We start from the raw sequence: 19,941 nt of genomic DNA on the forward strand, positions 1-19,941 counted from the left end.
TCCCAAAGCCCCAGGACTATAGCAGTGTGTGCTAACTTCTTTCAACAGCCTCTCCATCTGCCACGGCAGCTCTGGCCAACCTGTCTATGAAATGGCAATACCGGCCAAGATACTGAGGTCCCGCAAAGGTCCCCCTCCCAAACTTCTACTGGGCCACTTCTGAAACTCAGGCACCAAGACCCGGGCTCTCATTCAGTTCTGTTCCCGTGGACGGGCAGAAACCAGGTGAGGGCTCTCAGCGCACCTCCTGCCGCACCAGCATACGTGGGTCCTGACAGGACTGAAATGCCTTGGGAAGAACAGTCCGCGTTCACCGCTGCCTTTCCTCCTCCCCTTCCCCACATTCACCCGCTGTGCCCCTACTACCACCCACACATGCCGCCCGCCCTGCCGGGAGTGCCTGGCCCACGAACCCCGTGCGGCACTGCCACCTCCTCCCGGCTCTCCTCCGCTTCTGTCCTCACCCAAACGTGCAGGTGGGATGTGGCGTCCACACTGCAGGAGACACTGAAGAAACCGAGTCTTTCTTCCCCAAGACACTTGTACGCTTTGACTGTGCTAAGAAGGAAAAAAACCGCTTTTTTATGAGGTTTTTTTTAAGTTTTGCCCTGTTTTGCCACAAAGTGTTTTTGTGTGTATGTGTGTCTTTTTAAGAATTACATAAAAATGCCATAACACAAGCAACTCGAAAAAAGACCAGGCTGAGAAAGTTAGAAAACTTGGCAGGGAGGGTAATTCTGACTGTTAACTCCTTCACGGGCCTTCAGCGGGCTCCTTAGCGAGCCCCTTGGGTCCTGAGACTCGATCAGCTAACAGGTTCCCCTGGGTGGCCAGGGACAGAGGAGCCAGCAAGCCCCTCACCGTCAGAGCTGCCCACGGCCTCCCAGGCCGCTTCTCACCATCTCCCCTCTTCAGCTGTCGTTTGCTGTGTGATGAGCGGGGTTTAATGCCAGAACACCCTTGCTCATCCGGGGATCGTTAAAGTTCACCATTCCAGGAAAAATCTGGGAGCAAGAGAAAGCTCAGATGGCTTCTGAACAGCTCAAAGAGGTATCAACCCAGGAACCGCGGACCCAGGCCCCTGCCTGCCTCAGGGGAGGTGTGAGTTTGTGTATTTCAAGTCGGCCCTGCCCACGCCCACGCTGAGGGCTGGCTTCCCAGCCCCACAGACACTCCCCCGGGGAAGCCTTCCCGAAGCAAAAGCAGCAGCTCATCTCCCCACTTAAAGGGAAGGGAACCTAGCAGGTACGCATCCCCCACCACGTGCCAGGCACTGTGCTGGGCACCCCAGAGGCACTACCACGCCTTCTGGAATCACCAGAGGAGAGCAGGGCTGGGCCAGGGCTGCCCAGGCTGCAACGCTAACCCGCCAGCACTCAGCGGCCTGCTCAGGGCAGCCACGCGGGGGTCACTAACAGCAAGGGGCTGGGGGCCAAACCCATCCGACTCCGAAACCCATCTCTCAAGCCACCGGCTGAAGAGACGCCGTGCTACCACCTGCCCTGACAGAGGGAACAGAAGAGCAACAGGCAAGGGTCAAGGGCAGCAGGCACGCCGCGTGGGAACCGCGCTGGCTGCTCCCGCTACGCGCGCAGGCAACCGGCACAGCTCAAGCAGAGACCTGAAAACTGCCACCCAACCCCCGCCCCCAGCCCCAGAAGAGGCCAGTAGCTGAATAAGGTTCAAAGTCCTGCGTTCAGCACCCCACTGCCTCCAAGCTTAGGGTATCCTCGGAAAGGGTGCTAGCTGCACTGCTTATTTCTGTATTAAGTTCTGTGGCTTAAGAGTGACACATTCAGACAACAGGCAAGTCCACCCGCGGGAAACAGCTGATTCACCTTCTGCGGCCAAACAACTAAGGTATTTATAACTAAGTAACGACACAGAGGAATTCACAGCACACAGCAGGACAGAAAGCCGAAGAGCTTCATTGTCGGATTTAATATGTTTTTACGCCTCAAAAGTGGGCCTTTCTGGTTCTTTCCATCATTACTGTGCTACAAAATGGAAAGTCCAGAGGGGCTTTTCAAAATCCTATATAATGATAAGCTACCAGGAATAACAAGATAAACATAAACCAAGAGAGTAGCATATGTCGCTAATTTTCACACACACACACACCCCACCATGGAGTTTCGTTTCAGAAATAACAGTCATTATTTTAATGCTCGAGTTTAGCTTCAGGCAGTCAAGTCACACTGGTTATTGGACACTGACACCACCAGAGGGGTCCTTACTGCTGCTGACCTCCAACCTCTGAGGACCTTCATTTATGCTCCTAATTGCAGAGACTTTGCCACAGTGCTGATGAGATCAGGAAGCACCAGGAAATGGCACCTCAGGCAAAACGCTTACGAGCTGTTCATTATGCCCACGTGGAGCTGTTGCTTTTTGTCCAAAAATTAAGCTGCAAGTATAAAGAAATCAAGGGACGTGTGTATGTACTTATGTACACAGCTATGTGTATATTTGTACACACACTCATGGGTATCTCAGAAAATTTGTTGAAAAGCAACTACAACAAATTCATCTCAATTTGGGCTTAATTATAATAAAATTTATGATTACTTAAGTAAAGGCAGAAGTTTGCCTCTTTGACAACCTACAAATAAAGACGTGCTCACAAACAGACTGTAATTAGAATCACTCCATGACATGGGCGCATAGTCCTTGTCCTGATGGGGTGGATTGTAAATGCTCAGCTCCAGGTCAGGAGCTTGTGATGGGGGCACACACGTGCCCCATAAGTGCCCAGATGGCAGCTCAGACCCCTGAGAGGCCCACAAAGGTCTATGTGACTCTTAAGTGTCCCTGATCCCTACCATATACTGCAAATGCAAAAGGATTTTTTTTCTTTTTTTTTAACATCTTTATTGGAGTATAATTGCTTTACAATGGTGTGTTAGCTTCTGCTGTATAACAAAGTGAATCAGCTATAGATATACATATATCCCCATATCTCCTCCCTCTTACATCTCCCTCCCACCCTCCCTACCCCACCTCTCTAGGTGGACACAAAGCACTGAGCTGATGTCCCTGTGCCATGCGGCTGCTTCCCACTAGCTAGCTGTTTTACGTTTGGTAGTGTGTATATGTCCATGCCACTCTCTCACTTCGTCCCAGCTTCCCCTTCCCCCTCCCCAGGTCCTCAAGTCCATTCTCTACGTCTGCGTCTTTATTCCTGTCCTGGCCCTAGGTTCTTCAGAACCTTTTTTTAATTATTATTCCATATATATGTGTTAGCATACTACTGTATTTGTTTTTCTCTTTCTGACTAACTTCACTCCGTGAGTCTGTAAGACCAGGGATTAGAACAAGACAGGAAAGCAAATAAGATGGAGGAGAAAAACACAACAGGGAGACAGTCTCATCCACCAGAGGGCAGACAGCAGAAGCAAGAAGAACTATAATTCTGCAGCCTGTGGAACAAAAACCACATTCACAGAAAGACAGACAAGATGAAAAGGCAGAGGGCTATGCACCAGATGAAGGAACAAGATAAAACCCCAGAAAAACAACCAAACGAAGTGGAGACAGACAACCTTCCAGAAAAAGAATTCAGAATAATGATAGTGAAGATGATCCAGGACCTCGGAAAAAGAATGGAGGCAAAGGGGCTTCCCTGGTGGCGCAGTGGTCGAGAATCCGCCTGCCGATGCAGGGGACACGGGTTCGTGCCCCGGTCCGGGAGGATCCCACGTGCCGTGGAGCGGCTGGGCCCGTGAGCCATGGCCGCTGAGCCTGCGCGTCCGGAGCCTGTGCTCCGCAATGGGAGGGACCACGGCAGTGAGAGGCCCATGTACCACCAAAAAAAAAAAAAAAAAAAAAAGAATGGAGGCAAAGATCGAGAAGATGCAAGAAATGTTTAACAAAGACCTAGAAGAATTAAAGAACAAACAAACAGAGGCGAACAATACAATAACTGAAATGAAAAATACACTAGAAGGAAATCAATAGCAGACTAACTGAGGCAAAAGAACGGATAAGTGACCTGGAAGACAGAATGGTGGAATTCACTGCTGTGAATGAAAAGAAATGAAGAATGCTTAAGAGACCTCTGGGACAACACTAAACGTAACAACGTTCACATTATAGGGGTCCCAGAAGGAGAAGAGAGAAAGAAATGACCTGAGAAAATATCTGAAGAGATGATCATTGAAAACTTCCCTAACATGGGAAAGGAAATAGCCACCCAAGTCCAGGAACCGCAGAGAGTCTCATACAGGATGAACCCGCAAGGAGAAACACACCGAGACACACGGTAATCAAACTGGCAAAAATTAAAGAAAAAGAAAAATTACTTAAAGCAGCAAGGGAAAAACAACAAATAACATACAAGGGAACTCCCATAAGGTTAACAGCTGATTTCTCAGCAGAAACTCTACAAGCCAGAAGGGAGTGGCATGACATATTGAAAGTGATGAAACTGAAGAACCTACAACCAAGAGTACTCTACCCGGCAAGGATCTCATTCATATTTGACAGAGAAATGAAAAGCTTTAGAGACAAGCAAAAGCTAAGAGAATTCCTCACCACCAAACCAGCTCTACAACAAATGCTAAAGGAACTTCTCTAAGTGGGAAACACAAGAGAAGAAAAGGACCTACAAAAACAAACCCAAAACAATTTTTAAAAAGTCACAGGAACATACATATCAGTAATTATCTTAAATGTGAAAGGATTAAATGCTCCAACCAAAAGACACAGGCTTGCTGAATGGATACAAAAACAAGACCCATATATATGCTGTCTACAAGAGACCCACTTCAGACCTAGGGACACATACAGACTGAAAGTGAGGGGATGGAAAAAGATATTCCATGCAAATGGAAATCAAAAGAAAGCTGGAGCAGCAATACTCATATCAGATAAAATAGACTTTAAAATAAAGAATGTTACAAGAGACAAGGAAGGACACTACATAATGATCAAGGGATCAGTCCAAGAAGATGATACAACAATTATAAATATATATGCACCCAACATAGGAGCACCTCAATACATAAGGCAACTGCTAACAGCTATAAAAGAGGAAATTGACAGTAACACAATAATAGTGGAGGATTTTAACACCTCACTTACACCAATGGACAGATCATCCAAGCAGAAAATTAATAAGGAAACACAAGCTTTAAATGACACAATAGACCAGATAGATCTAATTGATATTTATAGGACATTCCATCCAAAAACAGCAGATTACACTTTCTTCTCAAGTGTGTACGGAACATTCTCCAGGTCAGATCACATCTTGGGTCACAAAGCAAGCCTCAGTAAATTTAAGAAAATGAAAATCATATCAAGCATCTTTTCTGACCACAACGCTATGAGATTAGAAATTAATTACAGGGAAAAAAAATGTAAACAACACAAACACATGGTGGCTAAACAATACGTTACTAAATAACCAAGAGATCACTGAAGAAATCAAAGAGGAAATCAGAAAATACCTAGAGACAAATGACAATGAAAACATGACAATCCAAAACCTATGGGATGCAGCAAAAGCAGTTCTAAGAGAGAATTTTATAGCAACACAAGCCTACCTCAAGAAACAAGAAAAGTCTCAAATAAAGAATCTAACCTTACACCTAAAGGAAACAGAGAAAGAAGAACAAACAAAACCCAAATTTAGCAGAAGGAAAGAAATCATAAAGATCAGAGCAGAAAGAAATGAAATAGAAACAAAGAAAACAATAGCAAAGATCAATAAAACAAAAAGCTGGTTCTTTGAGAAGATAAACAAAATTGATAAACCATGAGCCAGACTCATCAAGAAAAAGAGGGAGAGGACTCAAATCAATAAAATTAGAAATGAAAAAGGAGAAGTTACAACAGACACCACAGAAATACAAAGCATCCTAAGAGACTACTACAAGCAACTGTATGCCAATAAAATGGACAACCTAGAAGAAATGGACAAATTCTTAGAAAGATATAACCTTCCAAGACTGAACCAGGAAGAAACAGAAAATATGAACAGACAGATCACAAGTAATGAAATTGAAATTGTGATTAAAAATCTTCTAACTAACAAAAGTCCAGGACCAGATGGCTTCACAGGTGAATTCTATCAAACATTTAGAGAAGAGCTAACCCCCATCCTTCTCAAGCCCTTCCAAAAAATTGCAGAGGAAGGAACAGTCCCAAACTCATTGTATGAGGCCACCATCACCCTGATACCAAAACTAGACAAAGACGCTACAAAAAAGGAAAACTACAGGCCAATGTCACTGATGAACATAGATGCAAAAAATCCTCAACAGAATACCAGCAAACAGAATCCAACACATTAAAAGAATCATACACCATGATCAAGTGGGATTTATCCCAGGAATGCAAGGACTCTTCAATATACGCAAACCAATCAGTGTGATGCACCATATTAACAAACTGAAGAATAAAAACCATATGATCATCTCAACAGGTGCAGAAAAAGCTTTTGACCAAATTCAACACCCATTTATGATAAAAATTCTCCAGAAAGTGGGTATAGAGGGAACCTACCTCAACATAATAAAGGCCATATATGACAAACCCACAGCAAACATCATTTAAAAAAAAAAAGAAAGAAAGAAAACACAACAGGAAACTTTTCTTTATCTGAAGAAAAGGGGGTCAGTCAGAGGGGAGTGAGGAGGGCGTGACCAGAGACCCGCGAGGGCCCCTGACGGGTGGCAGGAAGAGGAGGAGAAGACGTGGGGCTCGCAGGCAGGCCTCCCACGCGGCCAAGGCCCCCGGCTCGCAGACCACCTGCAGACAGAACACGCCGAGAGCAGCCAGCACCCTTGGAGCAGGCAGGACGTGGGCACTTCGCGCTCAGGTCGTCCTCAGCGCTCCTGTGTCCTGCATTCACACGCCAGCCCCGCAACAACCTGTGTGGTGGGAACTCGCGCCGGGTTCGCTCAGCACCTCCTCTGTGACAAGCACTGTTCTTAGTTCCCGGGCCCCGGCACTGCAGCAGTGAGGTAAACAGACCACCCCTACCCCGGAAAGACCTCTTACAGGTGTCGTGATTACTTAATGAGAAAAAACTACCTGAAATACCACTCAGCTGGCACGTGGTGAGCGCTAGAAAGTAAAAGTTATTATTACTGCTGAGACATAAAATAACCCTAACAGCACGACAAAGAAAATAACACGGACCCCGGAGGAGGGAGCGTTTAACTCCCTGTGGAAGAGCTTCACGAGGAGCTCACTCATGTTCCCGGTTTAAGACATTTTCCCATCTTCACATTTATATTACATCATTTATTGATACTGACAGCTTTTTGGTACTGCAGAATATAAGTGACAGGAATTATTCCCTTTGTATATTTTGGAAGCAGATAGTTTATTTTCATTAATTTAATTCCACATGTAAATGTATGGCAGCTCAGGATGAGAATTAAAAAAGAATGACAGCTTTAATTTTTCACTTGCAAACGTGTTGTTTTGAATGGCCAGTCCGTGATATACATGATGGAACCAGCTGTGTGATCCCAGATACGTCACTTAACCTCTTCAGCCTTCACCTTCCCTATCCAGAGAGTGAGGGTAATAATACTTGACACCCCCTGCCCTCGAAGAGGTTAAACTGAGAGTTGGGCAAGAAGGTGACCGCTGACACTGTTGGAAGGGCCCCGCCCCGAGGCTTCTCCAGGGACTCTGCCCAGTCCCCACTGGCGTTTCCAACCTCCCACATCACTGCCGGTAAACGATGACCGAGGGCTGACCAGGTAAATACGGAGAGCGGCCACCTCTCAGGTTGGGCAGGGATTGGCTGGAAAGGGCCATGAGAGGATTTTCTGAGGTGATGAGAATGGTCTGTGATATAGCTTGATAAGAGTTTGCGTGAGACACATGTACTTGTCAAAACTTATCAAATGGTAACTTAAGGTTTGTGTATCTCACCCCATATACTTTTGACCAAAGCAAAGTAAACAAACTTTGAAGTCTAATTAATGATCTGCATGCTAAAGTATTAATGGGTAAAATGCACAGAAATCTGCAGCTCAATTCTGAACGATGCAAACAAAACAAGACGGATCAGTGGATGAATAGGAGGCCGGGTAGCGCAACATTATAGAACTGAGACGGCGGGTTTGCAGTGTTCGCTGTAAAATTCTCTCCACTCTTCTGCATGTTTGAATATTTTTATAATGAAAGGCTGGAGAGGGAGGGAATGGCTGATACAAAGAATAAGTTCCAGAAGAGTTCAAACGTGTAAGAGCACCAAAGGTAGGGGAGCGCACTCGCCGCCTTTGAGAGACCCGCGCTTGGCTGGAGGGAGACCAGAACACAAGCAATGACAACCCGGAGTGAAAGGGGCTCCTCAGAAGCCACCCAGGCCTCTGAGACAACAAAGGGGGGGCCCCAGTCACCCAGCCTAGGAAGGCTTCCCAGAGTGACCACGAAGCAGAAACCCCAGGATACGTCAACTGCAGAAGAGGAGGCAAAGGCAGGAACAGAAGTTAGCAAGTCGGCTCCTAGTGAGAGGAGGTGGTTGATCCTCAAGTTGAGAGAGACAGCACGAACGTCCAGGAAACTGAAGCTAGTTCCTAACGGTCAATGTGACGAGAGTTTAAGGGGAGAGGTGGCTGAGGCTGAAGCTTGGGGCAGAGGCCAGGGGTACGGGGCCCGGGGCGCAGGGACGGCAGGGGTTTCCAAAGGAGAGCCCTGAGGATGTGTGCTTCGGGAGAAGAAGCAAGTTTGTAATGAATGATGGACACGTGGTCACCACTGGGGTTTATTTGAGAAAAGGAAGAGATATCTTCCAGTTGCTAAGCTGTGAAGGCAAGGTAAATCACCGGAGATGTGAAAACTTTTACCATTATGTACTCTGCAATTTTCTGTCATTCAATGTTAGTTCGCTTGTTCAAACATCAACCAACCCCTTTAACCATTTAATTAACTTCAAAATACCAGATGAAGGTATTTCATGTCAGGGAGGCATTTTCTACCTAATCCATATGTGTTTGCTCCTGAAAAGAGGAGGGAAAGGGAAGAAAGGATGCGATTAAGGTAGGATCATCAAAATTCCCCAAAGACTCAGAGACACAACACGCAATGACCATAAAAGAAAAGAAGGATTAGGTGAACCATACTAAAATGAAGAACTTCTGTTCATCCAAGGCCATGGCTGAGAGAGTGTAAAGGCAGCCGGGTAGAGTAGGAGGGGATATTCACACCACACAGTTCCAGCAAAGAACTTACACTCAGGATCAAAGACACCCTGCAAGTCAGGAGAGAGGGGCAGACAGAGACAGACACACAGAGACAGAGAGACACAGAGACAGAGAGAAGGCAGAACAGCCACTGGGGAAAAAGGGACAAAGGACCTGCGTATCCAGAACCACATGAAAGGTGTTCAACTTCGCTGGTCGTCAGGGAAATACAAATTAAACCCTGGTGTTCGAGCATTACACCCCACCTCCCTGCCGTGGACAAAACGACTACACTGCCACAGGGCAGAGGGGACTGGGGGCGGCCGTCACTCTCACACGATGACTGTGTAACTGGACTCTGGAAAAGCAGTTCTGAAGCCGAATGCCTGTTGCCCCACGGCTCAGCATCTGATCCTGGAGAGCCTCACGGAGGTGGCGGCCTCAGCCCACCAGCACCAGGAGCCCTGGGACAGCAGCGTCCTCAGCAGCGCCCAGGCGCGCCCAAGCTCCCACCGGATGCCTGGCTCACCTCGCGCCTACGTCAAAAGCACGTAAACCCCCTGAAATCCCAGCAGCTTGCTCTCCCCGCTTAGTCTCCGTCTTTGCTCTCCCCCGACGGTATGATTTCTCTAACTTTATTAAATGACCTGACTTTATTTCCACTTACCACTCTCGATGCCCTCCCCCCTCCACACACACACAACATATCCCCCCTTTGATCAGCATCACCTGCTAACCACAAGCAGACCAGGTCCTCTGCCGCATGCTGCCTCACTTAATTCTTAGAACCACTTTTCAGGGTAAGGACCACCTCCCCCGCTTACCCAGGAGGAAGCTGAGGCACGTGAAGGACAAATGGTGAGTAAGCAGTGAAGCCCAAGTTTAACACAGGTCTCAAGACACCCAAGCTACGTGTGCCTTAGAACTAGGGAACAGCATCTGTCTTTAAGAGGGAGTGCACAGGCTCTAAGTGTTGAACCCACAGAAAACACTGGGCTGCATGGATGGATCCTAGACGGTAATGCTTCTGAACCCGTAAATGCTTCTCTTCGTTCATTCATTCCAGGATACGCTTCCCGAGATCTGACCATTGTTAAGAGCACAGGGGATACGAAGGTGCATCCTGTGCTCCATTAACTTCCTTTGCGTGTTCTTCACACGTGATTAGGACAAAATTTTCACAGTGGTGTCAAATTAAAAGTGGAAGAAGTTTTTAGGCTTTCTGAATGCTGGTCATCTAATGTGTCTCTTCTGCAAATAAAAAAGATAAACATTTCTGGGGTCAAACCTACTTAAATTCCCTACCTTTGGTGGTGAGAATTTTTGAGGTGACTTCCAGTTTCTCCAGTGGTTCCATCCCAATATTTTCCAGTTTCACAACAAGGTGCTGAGTTTCTCCGTTGTAAAGCTGGACTGACACGTTAGTGGATATTTCATCACCAGAGGAAGGTTGCAGTGAATGTGCAGACCTAAAATTATAGTAATAATTATAATAAATTTTAGAAACTCAGAAAAAAAAAGAAAACAAAGAAAACCAATGGCATTTTAGAATTATTCACATCACCGCACTTAAACATTTCAGAAACAGGGACTAGGGAGCCTTGGCTTTAACATGGGATCAGTACCCAGCATCCAGGAACTCGAGGGCAAATTCCCACATGATGAGCGCTGTCTACACGCAGACGCGCCCTGCGTCGCTGACCTGTCACCCACGTGATGGCTCTCGCTGGGCCTTACTTTCTCAAGCGTGGGTGAAGCAAAAAAAATTCTTAACGATTGGATTACGGTGAGGACAAAAGTGAAACGATGGATTGATTCAAATGATCCATGAGCGTGCTGCTCTCTTTGAAAATTTCTTTAAATCTCATGCTCAGAAATGGCCTGGGGAAATCCACTGGCTTAAGAAGAAACCTTAAATGAACCATTCCAAATTATAACATGGGAAGTGGAGGAAAATGAAGAAAAATGAAAAGCACATACAACAGCCTCCACACACACCACAGGTAAAATCGACGAGCAATGCTGGCAACCCCTGACGGGACCCAGGGCAGCCGGCGGGTCCTCGGCACTCACTGGTCAGCTGGGGCCCTGGACCAGAGGCCCCGAGCCTCACCCGACACCCCCTTGAAGCTCCAGCGCCACAGCCCTGGTCTGAAGCTCCAGCCTGAGTCCTTACTGACTGTCACTCAGTCTACAGTGCTCACTAGCCTGGTGTCGCCTTCCCAACCCACAGGCAGCAAACCCACTTCCGGGCAAGGAGGGACCGGTGACCACAGGGAAAAGGCTCTAGAGGCACAGTGGGGACGAAAGCCAGCCAGCAACGAGGCAGGTGCGTGTGCGGGAGGTGGGGCTGAAAGGCGCGTCCAAACCACATGTTCAGAAGATAACAGCATGAAGAATCAACGTTAATGCCTTTGCATTGTATACCTTTAAAGTTGTTCATGAGTCAAGGAAGGAAGAGTGACCCCCGCCCTCTCACTATAAATGGCTTCTTTCCACATTTTAGCAGGTAGAGTCCTTCTCAGGTGAAAGCTGTTGGCAGAGGCAACTGGAATTTGCGGAGAACGTGTTTAGGAAAGCTAAAACACAGCCGACACAAATTACTCTGCCTCTCAAGCAAGGAGGATGCCAGCCCCTCTGGTACGGTGGGAAAAGGGGGAGGGAGAAAGCAGAGAACTACGCAGCCTGGCCGCAGGCCTGGCCCGGACACAGGTGCTGACTGTCCCAAGGCACAGCACCCCACCCATCAGAGCCCTGAGCTGGGATGAGGCGAGGCTGGCACTGAGAAGGGTCCCGTTAAGTAAGTGACTGAGCTTTTGAAACATTTCAGAAAATACCAAGATACATTTTATAAAAACAGCCCAAAGGATAAACATTAAAGCATTATTCATATGAGCAAAAATTGAGACAATCCCAAATTCCAAAAGCAAGGAAATGAATGGTGATGAGATTCGGAGATACCTTTATGATGTAATTTTTTAAGCAATTAAAATAGAAATTTTTAGCTTATGTTATATGTTTATGCAAGAAGTAATCTATGATAGTATATAAAATGTAGCATGATCTCAACAATTCAAACATTTTTTAAATGGATAAACAGTGGAAGGAAACACCAGAAAGCATTAATAGTAATTTACTCTGAGATTTCTTTCTTCTTTACGCTTTTCTATAGTGCTAAAGGGAAAAAAATAAAAAAGACTATTTTTTAGAAGATAAGACTTTTTCTTAAGTTCTCTAAAACCTCAACTGTTTCTCACCAAAATTACAATTCCAAAGCCTATTTTCACATTTTGTTCTGATCTTGGTAAGAAACACCTCAACTATATTCCAGTTTGCTGCAAGCAGAGCACACCGCCTACTGGGTACCTCGAAGAAAGCCTTCGCCTCTATTCTGGTCATAACGATCGCAGGTTAACTCAGACTCTTGGGGCCACTGGAGAAGGAGTACTGAACAGCACTCCTAGGCGCCCCTCTTGTCAGCAAGCAGAGCCGGCGCTGCGCGCGCTCTACCTGGGCAGAGACGTGCTGATCTGCAGTCTGGGCAGGGCAGGGACGACTTCCACCGTGGAGCCGCTGGTCTTTACTCCCGGGAGATTGTCCAGCAAACAGTCGCTAAAGACACCAAAGACCGTGGTGTGGTAACCTGGGGACAAAACACAAAGCCTCAGCACCTGGAAAGGCTTCATGAGACACCCACGCCTCAAGGCAGCCCCGGGGCGACAGGAACGCAGGGTCCCTTTCCGACCTGAGTTGAGATTTAGGCCCCGTCGCCCGCCAGGCTCGCCCACAGCTCCCACATTCAGCCCCAAGGCCCTCAGTTTCCTTGAGCAGAGATGCAAGCAGCACCTGCGCGCCCCCTTCACAAGCCTGCGTCCAACGACAGTGTATGAACTATAAACCTCACAGAACTTAATAGTTAGTGTCTCATCCCTTTACTAATTTGCTCTTCAAATTTATCCATCTCTAAAATGAAAATGATAGTTTGTATTCCTTTCCAGGACATACTGTAACTTAATAAGTATTTGAAAAAAAATGATTCAAAATCTTCTGTTGAGAGATGAAAGTTCAAGAGTCAATTATTGTTTTTATAGCTGTTACGTGACATGGTAAATCTGCTCAATGTGTACAAGTACTATAATATAAGATTAGCAAAATTTCCATGGAAAAAAAAACCCTCCATGGGTTAGATAAGCACTTGATATTGTTTAAGCAAAGCTTTAAAATTTGAAAGCTTTTGAAATTTTGAGATAATTATTATAAACAACATTCACTGTGTAACAAAATCAAATAATACTCAATGGCTAAACGCCTAGGGTGACAATTTTTCTGCATTCACATTAAGTGGCTACATACTCAACAAGAAGCAAGCTGGCACCTGATATACAGCCTCATCAATGCTCCCCTTTACCTTCCTCCAGTTCCAACTGGCCCCTCAACTTAAAATAACTCCAATTCACAGCACCCACATTTCCCTTTTTTTTAAAGTATGTTCCTTCTAAGAGTCCTTTAATTTAACTTGCGAACATTTTCCTCCCCAGAAACCCACAGCTAGCACAATGCCCTGTCATACTGTTCTTTCTATGAAACCTGATAGGATGTGGCTTTGTCTACGAAGCAACCTTTGTTTCCAGTTTCTTAATTAAAATCAATCACTTTCCTTTTCTCGCCCATTGCTGAAGGTGACTGCAAATAAACTGAAAATCTGATGACAATCCTGTGTGTTATGTGCAGTGATACTTCACCCATAAGGCTCCCCAAACAATGGACACCAACTAGTCTGTCCCAGGGACCTCTGTCACCGAGGCTGCACTACTCATCCGTGGACGTATGGGTCCTCGGCCGTGTGGCATTCTGAATCAAGCCTTTCGGTCCTGGCTACTTCCTCTCTCATCTGTCTCCTCTGCTCTATTCCCAGCCACAGCTGGGGTCCAATGTCTGACATCTTCTCCCTGGACCGCGGCTGGAGCTTCCTAGTTGGTCTCCCTTCTCCAGTCCTGCCCGCCTGCAGCCCGCTCTCCAACGCGGCAGCCTGGAGCGGCTCTGAACCACCCGTCAGACCGTATCTCTCCTCTCTTCAAATATCGCAGCAGCCCGCACTGCCCTCGGCCGACTCAGGAGGCCTCTGTCTGCCTTCCCAGCCTCATCACTACACGGCTCTGCCTGAGGCCAGCTAATTCTGAGCCGCCTCCAGCCCACTCGGCACCCTGTTCCCTCTTACCACCAGGTGAGTAAGAGCCCGGACCAGATGTTCTTCCTGCCTGGATCCCTCTTACTCCCCGTCCCACTCATTTGGAGAAAGCCCCTAGTTCGCCTTCAAACCTCAGGGTCACTTGTCAGGAGAAGTCCTTCTCCACCCACCTCCCGCTCTGGGTCACCCCTCCCCCACCGGCCACAAGCCAGGGCTCAGCCCAGCTCAGCACTGCCTGCAACACAGCCTCACCTAGGATGCTGTCGCCGCACCGCTCGAGAGAGAGCACCTTTCCCAGTGAATGTTTGTTCTTTCAGCCACCAAACAGCTAAGAGCTACTACGTGCCAGGTGTGAGGATCCAGCCGGGCAAGACAGACGAGGCTGGCACGGAAAAGGCCAACGAGTCACCGCGATCAGTGACGTGAAGGAGGGGCCCGATCCAGCAGAGGACGATCCCCGGGGGGAAAGGAAGACTGGGCTAGGCACCGGAGAAGCACCTGGGCCACCAAGTCTGGAGGCACACCAACAGAAGGAAAGCACGGCGTACTTCCAGGACAGGAGTCGTGTGAGCCAGCAGAGGTGAGCAGGGCCCAATCACACAGGGCTCCACAGCCATGGCAAGGCGCGGAGCCCTGACGGAAAGCGCATGGTGAAGGCGCTAAGACTTCTGGTCCAGAGATGCCATGACCAGATTTGCCCTGTGGGAAGGTCACGTGGCTGCAGTATGGAAAGAGTGAGGGCAGAAACACCGGTCCTGATGCTTCTGTGACAAAGTCTAGAAGAAGGTCCTGTTCTGCCAGACCAGAGCGGCTGTGGAAGTGGAGAGGGTGCGGATGACACAGTCAGTGTTGCAGCGGGGAGTGAGGAGGAGACAGGAGCAGGGAAGGATGACTCCCAGTGCCCGGGCAGGGCAACCGGCCAGACGGCAATGCCCTCACTGGGACGGGGCCACAGCGGGAGGGGGAGCTTGGGGGATGAGGTGACGGGCTCCGGTTGGGACACGCTGCATGTGACGTGCCCACAAGACAGCCAAGAAGGTGGGCGGAAGCGGCTGGATGAGCAGGTCCAGGGAAGGGGACTGGACAGGAGACGTGGCCCTGGGACTCAGAAGCACGGAGATGGGACCTGAAGCCAGGAAAGCAGGTGACTCTGATGGGACTGCCAAGAGACAGCAGGTGGAGAAAGGCGGGGAGGAGAGAGGAAGGGCGGGAGGGGGCGGTGGAGGGAGCAGAGGCAAGGGGGAGCAGGAGGGAGGGAGGGAAGGACAGCGCTGGGCACAGATTGAAGGGTCGGGCTGAAGAAGAAGTGCCTGCAGAAGACACTGCCCGAGAACGACAGGCAGGAGAGGCGGCAGAGACGCGAGGGTGGCCAGGCGCGCGCACCCAGGAAGGAGGCGGGCAGCGGTGCCAAAGGCTGCTGAGCAGTGGTGCTGGACAAAATCTGAAATGTAGGCACCGGATTCAGCCGGAAAAATACTGCCAGCGGCCTCAGTGACAGCAGTTTGGGTGAGGTGACGGCTGGATGCGCAGGATGCGGTGGGTTAGAGAATCAGCGCAGACGTGCAAGGGTGGATTCAGCGTGTACAGACAGCTCTCTGAAGAGGTCTGCTTGGAAGGAGAGACAGCGGATGAGGCCGTAGCGAGAGGAAATTGTGGGCTCGGGGTGCAGGGGGGCAGGGGGTTTTAACCGCAGTGGGAGAACCTTGGAGCGTGTTTGCAGGCTCCGGGGAAGACAGATAGGAGCGCGGGGGGTGCCCTCCACATCCCGCACAGTCTACATGGTTCGTGGCGTGTCCCAAAGCACCACCATCCATCCGTGACCTGTTAACGGGCGAGGACCGGAATGCCGGGCAGCACAGGAGCCAGCAGCCCCCGAACCTGCTTACCGTTCACAGCAATCGTCCCCGTCGTCTGCGGGACCCCAACAAGCGTCACTGGGTAAAGACCAGACTCAGCCGGGAGGGAGAGTGCCGCCGGGAGAGATTCAAACTCCACTCCACTCGTGAGCAGCCCCTGGAGCAGGTGACAGAGGACGGCAGTGAGCGCGGCCCTAGCCCAATCCCAAAGCCGCCGCTCTTGGTCAGTCCCCGATCGGCCCCCAAGCATCGTGCCTCGCCTACAGGAGAGCCCCGGCACTCTCAGAAGGAAAAGGCTCATTAGCGGCTCTTATACAACTCCACTGTGGAGACGTCCTCAAAGTGCGATGAACACAAAACAGTCTCGACGTGGACAGCACCGTGGGTGCTTGAACAACAGTTCCATCTTTAGTATTAGCCCCGCTTGATGTATTTTTAATATTTGTTCTGCTTTCTTGTTTTACCAAGTTGGAATGTAAATAAAAAGAAAAGTAAAATATTTTATTTACAAACAAAATGAAAAACACGAAGTGCAGAAATAGATCATCAGTTAATATCCTTCCACCAGTGCATCTGTGAATTATCAGTTCATTTCACTAAGCGCCAGGCCCTATGCTTGACAGCGAACGAGACACGCTCCCTGGCCTCCAGGAGCTGCCCGGTGATTGCAGGATCTCTCCGCTCAGGACCTCCTCCGCAACACTGTAACAGGGGCCCCATCCAGCACAACAGCCAAGAGAAGGAAGAAACGGCATGAAGACAGTTATTCACACACACAAAAACTGTGGAAAACCCTGTGGAACCTCTGAGGAAAACTGAACTAACGAGAGCACTCAGCCAAGTAACAGAGTCGGTATTAAAAAAGCGGAAGTATTTCCACAATCTAGCGATACACAAAACATATCAGAAAATAAAATAGTACAAATACCATTAACAAGAGATCAAAAACCTCCCCTAGCTTGGAATAAGTCTAATGAGTGGTCTGTGAGATTCCCGCACTGAAACCTACGGAAGACGGCTGAGATACATCAAAGGAGACCTAAATGTAGGAGGGATCCCGGATTCTTCCCCGGTGGCTTGTTTTCTGCACTGCTGTGGTCGAAGCAATCCTGAAACTATTTTAGGTCTATCCCAGGAGCAAGCGCATGAGAAGTGTGCTAATGTTGCTGTGAGCCCAGGTTCTCACGCTGGAGGCAAGGACGCTGACGAGGAATGGAGGACGGTGGGAAGAACCCTACGGAGACGGACTAGAATGGGAGGGATGGCTGTGAAGTCAGAATGTATGAAGTCTGTATTTGCATTGTGTATATGCACGTCTAAGGGCACATGTATATGTGTGTACACACACGTGCAGATGTATGCAGGTAGGTACGTGTGTAAGCACGTGTCTATGTGTGCACGCGTGCACTTTTCCTAACTCTGTCTACAGAAAGCACCCAGAAGCAAAGGCTCTCCAATAACAATGAGCACACCTGCACCCAGAGTCTGAGCAAAAGCATGAAATGAGCTAACCATGTGTGAAACAGATGTAGTGGCCAAGAATGGAAGCAGAGAAACCAATTAGACGGCTATTGTCTCCAGGCAAAATATATTGGCATTTGATTTCTTTTTAAAATAGCTAAAGCAAATACGGCCAACTGTGAGCATTTGCTAAATGTGAATGGTGGATATACAAGGGCTTATTACTCCCTGTAACATTTCATATGCTTGAAATATTCCATAATTTAATTTTTAAATTCTGAACATGATTTGTGGGCTATCTCCTAGTGGTAACTTATTTTATTCTTTGTTCTTCCTCATTTTTTATAAAAAGCACATATTACTTTTCAACCAGATATAAATGAAAGCTTCTTTTTTTTTTTTTTTTTTTTTGTGGTACACGGGCCTCTCACTGTTGTGGCCCCTCCCGTTGCGGAGCACAGGCTCCGGACGCGCAGGCCCAGCGGCCACGGCTCACGGGCCCAGCCGCTCCGCGGCACGTGGGATCCTCCTGGACCGGGGCACGAACCCGCGTCCCCTGCATCGGCAGGCGGATTCTCAACCACTGCGCCACCAGGGAAGCCCAAAAGCTTCTTTTTAAGACTAAAAAATATGTATAAGAAAGAACAGCAGGCATATGATACTTTAACCACTTTGGGGGAAATTCTCTAAACAACTATTATTCCTGGTTTAGGCCAAGAGACAGAGAGTCACTAAAGGGCTTGAGCAAGAGCTAAACCCTAAGGTCGGCACATTCTTGTGCAACAGGAGGAGGAGGGAACACTCATCCTTACAGGTCATTCTTGGAACGACCTCAGGGTGGTAAGCCTAATATTCAGCTGAATTTCTAAGAGCTCCAACAGCTTTGGGAAAACCATGTCTCACGCCGGAAGCCTAAACATCCTCTTCAATAACTCCCAGTCTGCCTCTGAGCTCCCACTCACCCTGTGTCCTCAGCGGGGCCTCCCCTAACTCTCCACGCGGCTCCTGCACCCCTTGTGCACCCCACCACGGCTCTGACCAAGGTCACGGCAGGGGCCAGGCCTGACGCACGGCGCGGGCCCTCAGCAGGACACCTGTACGGACAGCCCGCCTCCCACCCTGAATACGAGTCATAAAACTGCAGAGGAAGGCATCGCCCAGCTCAGCACCATCCTTCACACAATGCTGAAAATTTACAAAGCGGTTCTATACAATAATAAGCACAGAGAAGACTGGAGGACTGGAATCCACCCGATGGTGGAGGGCTCTGCTCTGGAAACACTAGGTCTAGCTTGGAGAGCCATATGAACCTCCTTCCTGCTCACTGCAGAATTAGGGGAGCAGTTCCAGTGGACGGCACTGCAAAAAGTGAGCCTCTGACGCCGTACAGAAACAAAGAAACAGAACATCAGATTTCAAACCCGAGGGAAACTTCGTACAGCAGTGCAGCCGTTTATTCTCTTAGGAATAAAGAGCTCGCTCTTCCCTTAGGCCTTGATCATCTTATCATCTTGTAGCAGTGCAATAACAGTGATATTGAGTGGTGGGTACAATACAGGGTTTGTAACCTTGCTATCTCATGTAAATTTCAATGTAATTATTTCAAATCTTATAGGCAATCAATTAAGCTCTGTGTGTGTTCAGATCCGAGATGTCTTTGTTCATTGACTCACACATCTCACTGAGTACCAAGCACTAAAGACACAGGAATGTCAAGATGTAGTCTTCACTCACAAAAAGATTATAATCTTTGGCAAAACAACTATTAAAAACAGACATAGATTCTAGGCAGTATGCCTGAAATATTAAGTAAAACACTTACTTTAATGATAAGTTGATGTTTAGCCCAAAAGGGTCAAATGATTCATGATACATACCATGTTTTCAACTCGGAGTTCAAATGGCATTGGGTTATATACCATCAGCTGAACTTCACACACATCTCCTTGAACCCACTGGAAATCTAGAAATACACACACACAAAAGAATCCATGTTTTAGCTGGTGTTTTTGCACGTTTCACGTGGCTTCAGATTACTCCTCTGGCAATTTATTTTTCCAGTGAAGCGCTGGGCATTGTGATCATCTTGAGATACACAGTTTAAAGCTATTTTACTGCTACCTTTCTCCAATGCAAAGCACATCATCCCTGCCACTTGGATGCCTTGTGACTGATGCTTCCCTCCCTCAGTGCCAAACGCAGCTGCACGAAACTGGAATCAATCCAGACAGCACTATTCTTGGTGTAGAGCCATACGTCACACAGACCTTTGCGGACCCAGAGGCTGGTA

At 48.1% G+C, this 19,941-nt stretch overlaps 1 protein-coding gene across 4 annotated transcripts in view; it reads right to left on the bottom strand.

Annotated features, from left to right (window-relative positions):
- Positions 1–19,941, bottom strand: part of TRAPPC9 (trafficking protein particle complex subunit 9) — a 460,520-nt gene that overhangs the window by 352,309 nt on the left and 88,270 nt on the right. For all 4 annotated transcript variants that reach the window (XM_067018121.1, XM_067018120.1, XM_059043000.2 and 1 more), the window contains 4 exons: positions 19,529–19,614; positions 16,221–16,347; positions 12,657–12,789; positions 10,452–10,615 (listed from right to left, as the gene is read on the bottom strand). In XM_067018121.1, coding sequence (XP_066874222.1) covers positions 10,452–10,615; positions 12,657–12,789; positions 16,221–16,347; positions 19,529–19,614 — 510 coding nt within the window. The remainder of the gene's footprint in view (positions 1–10,451; positions 10,616–12,656; positions 12,790–16,220; positions 16,348–19,528; positions 19,615–19,941) is intronic.

Source organism: Kogia breviceps, chromosome 17, assembly GCF_026419965.1.
Source record: "Kogia breviceps isolate mKogBre1 chromosome 17, mKogBre1 haplotype 1, whole genome shotgun sequence".
NCBI lineage: Eukaryota > Metazoa > Chordata > Mammalia > Artiodactyla > Physeteridae > Kogia > Kogia breviceps.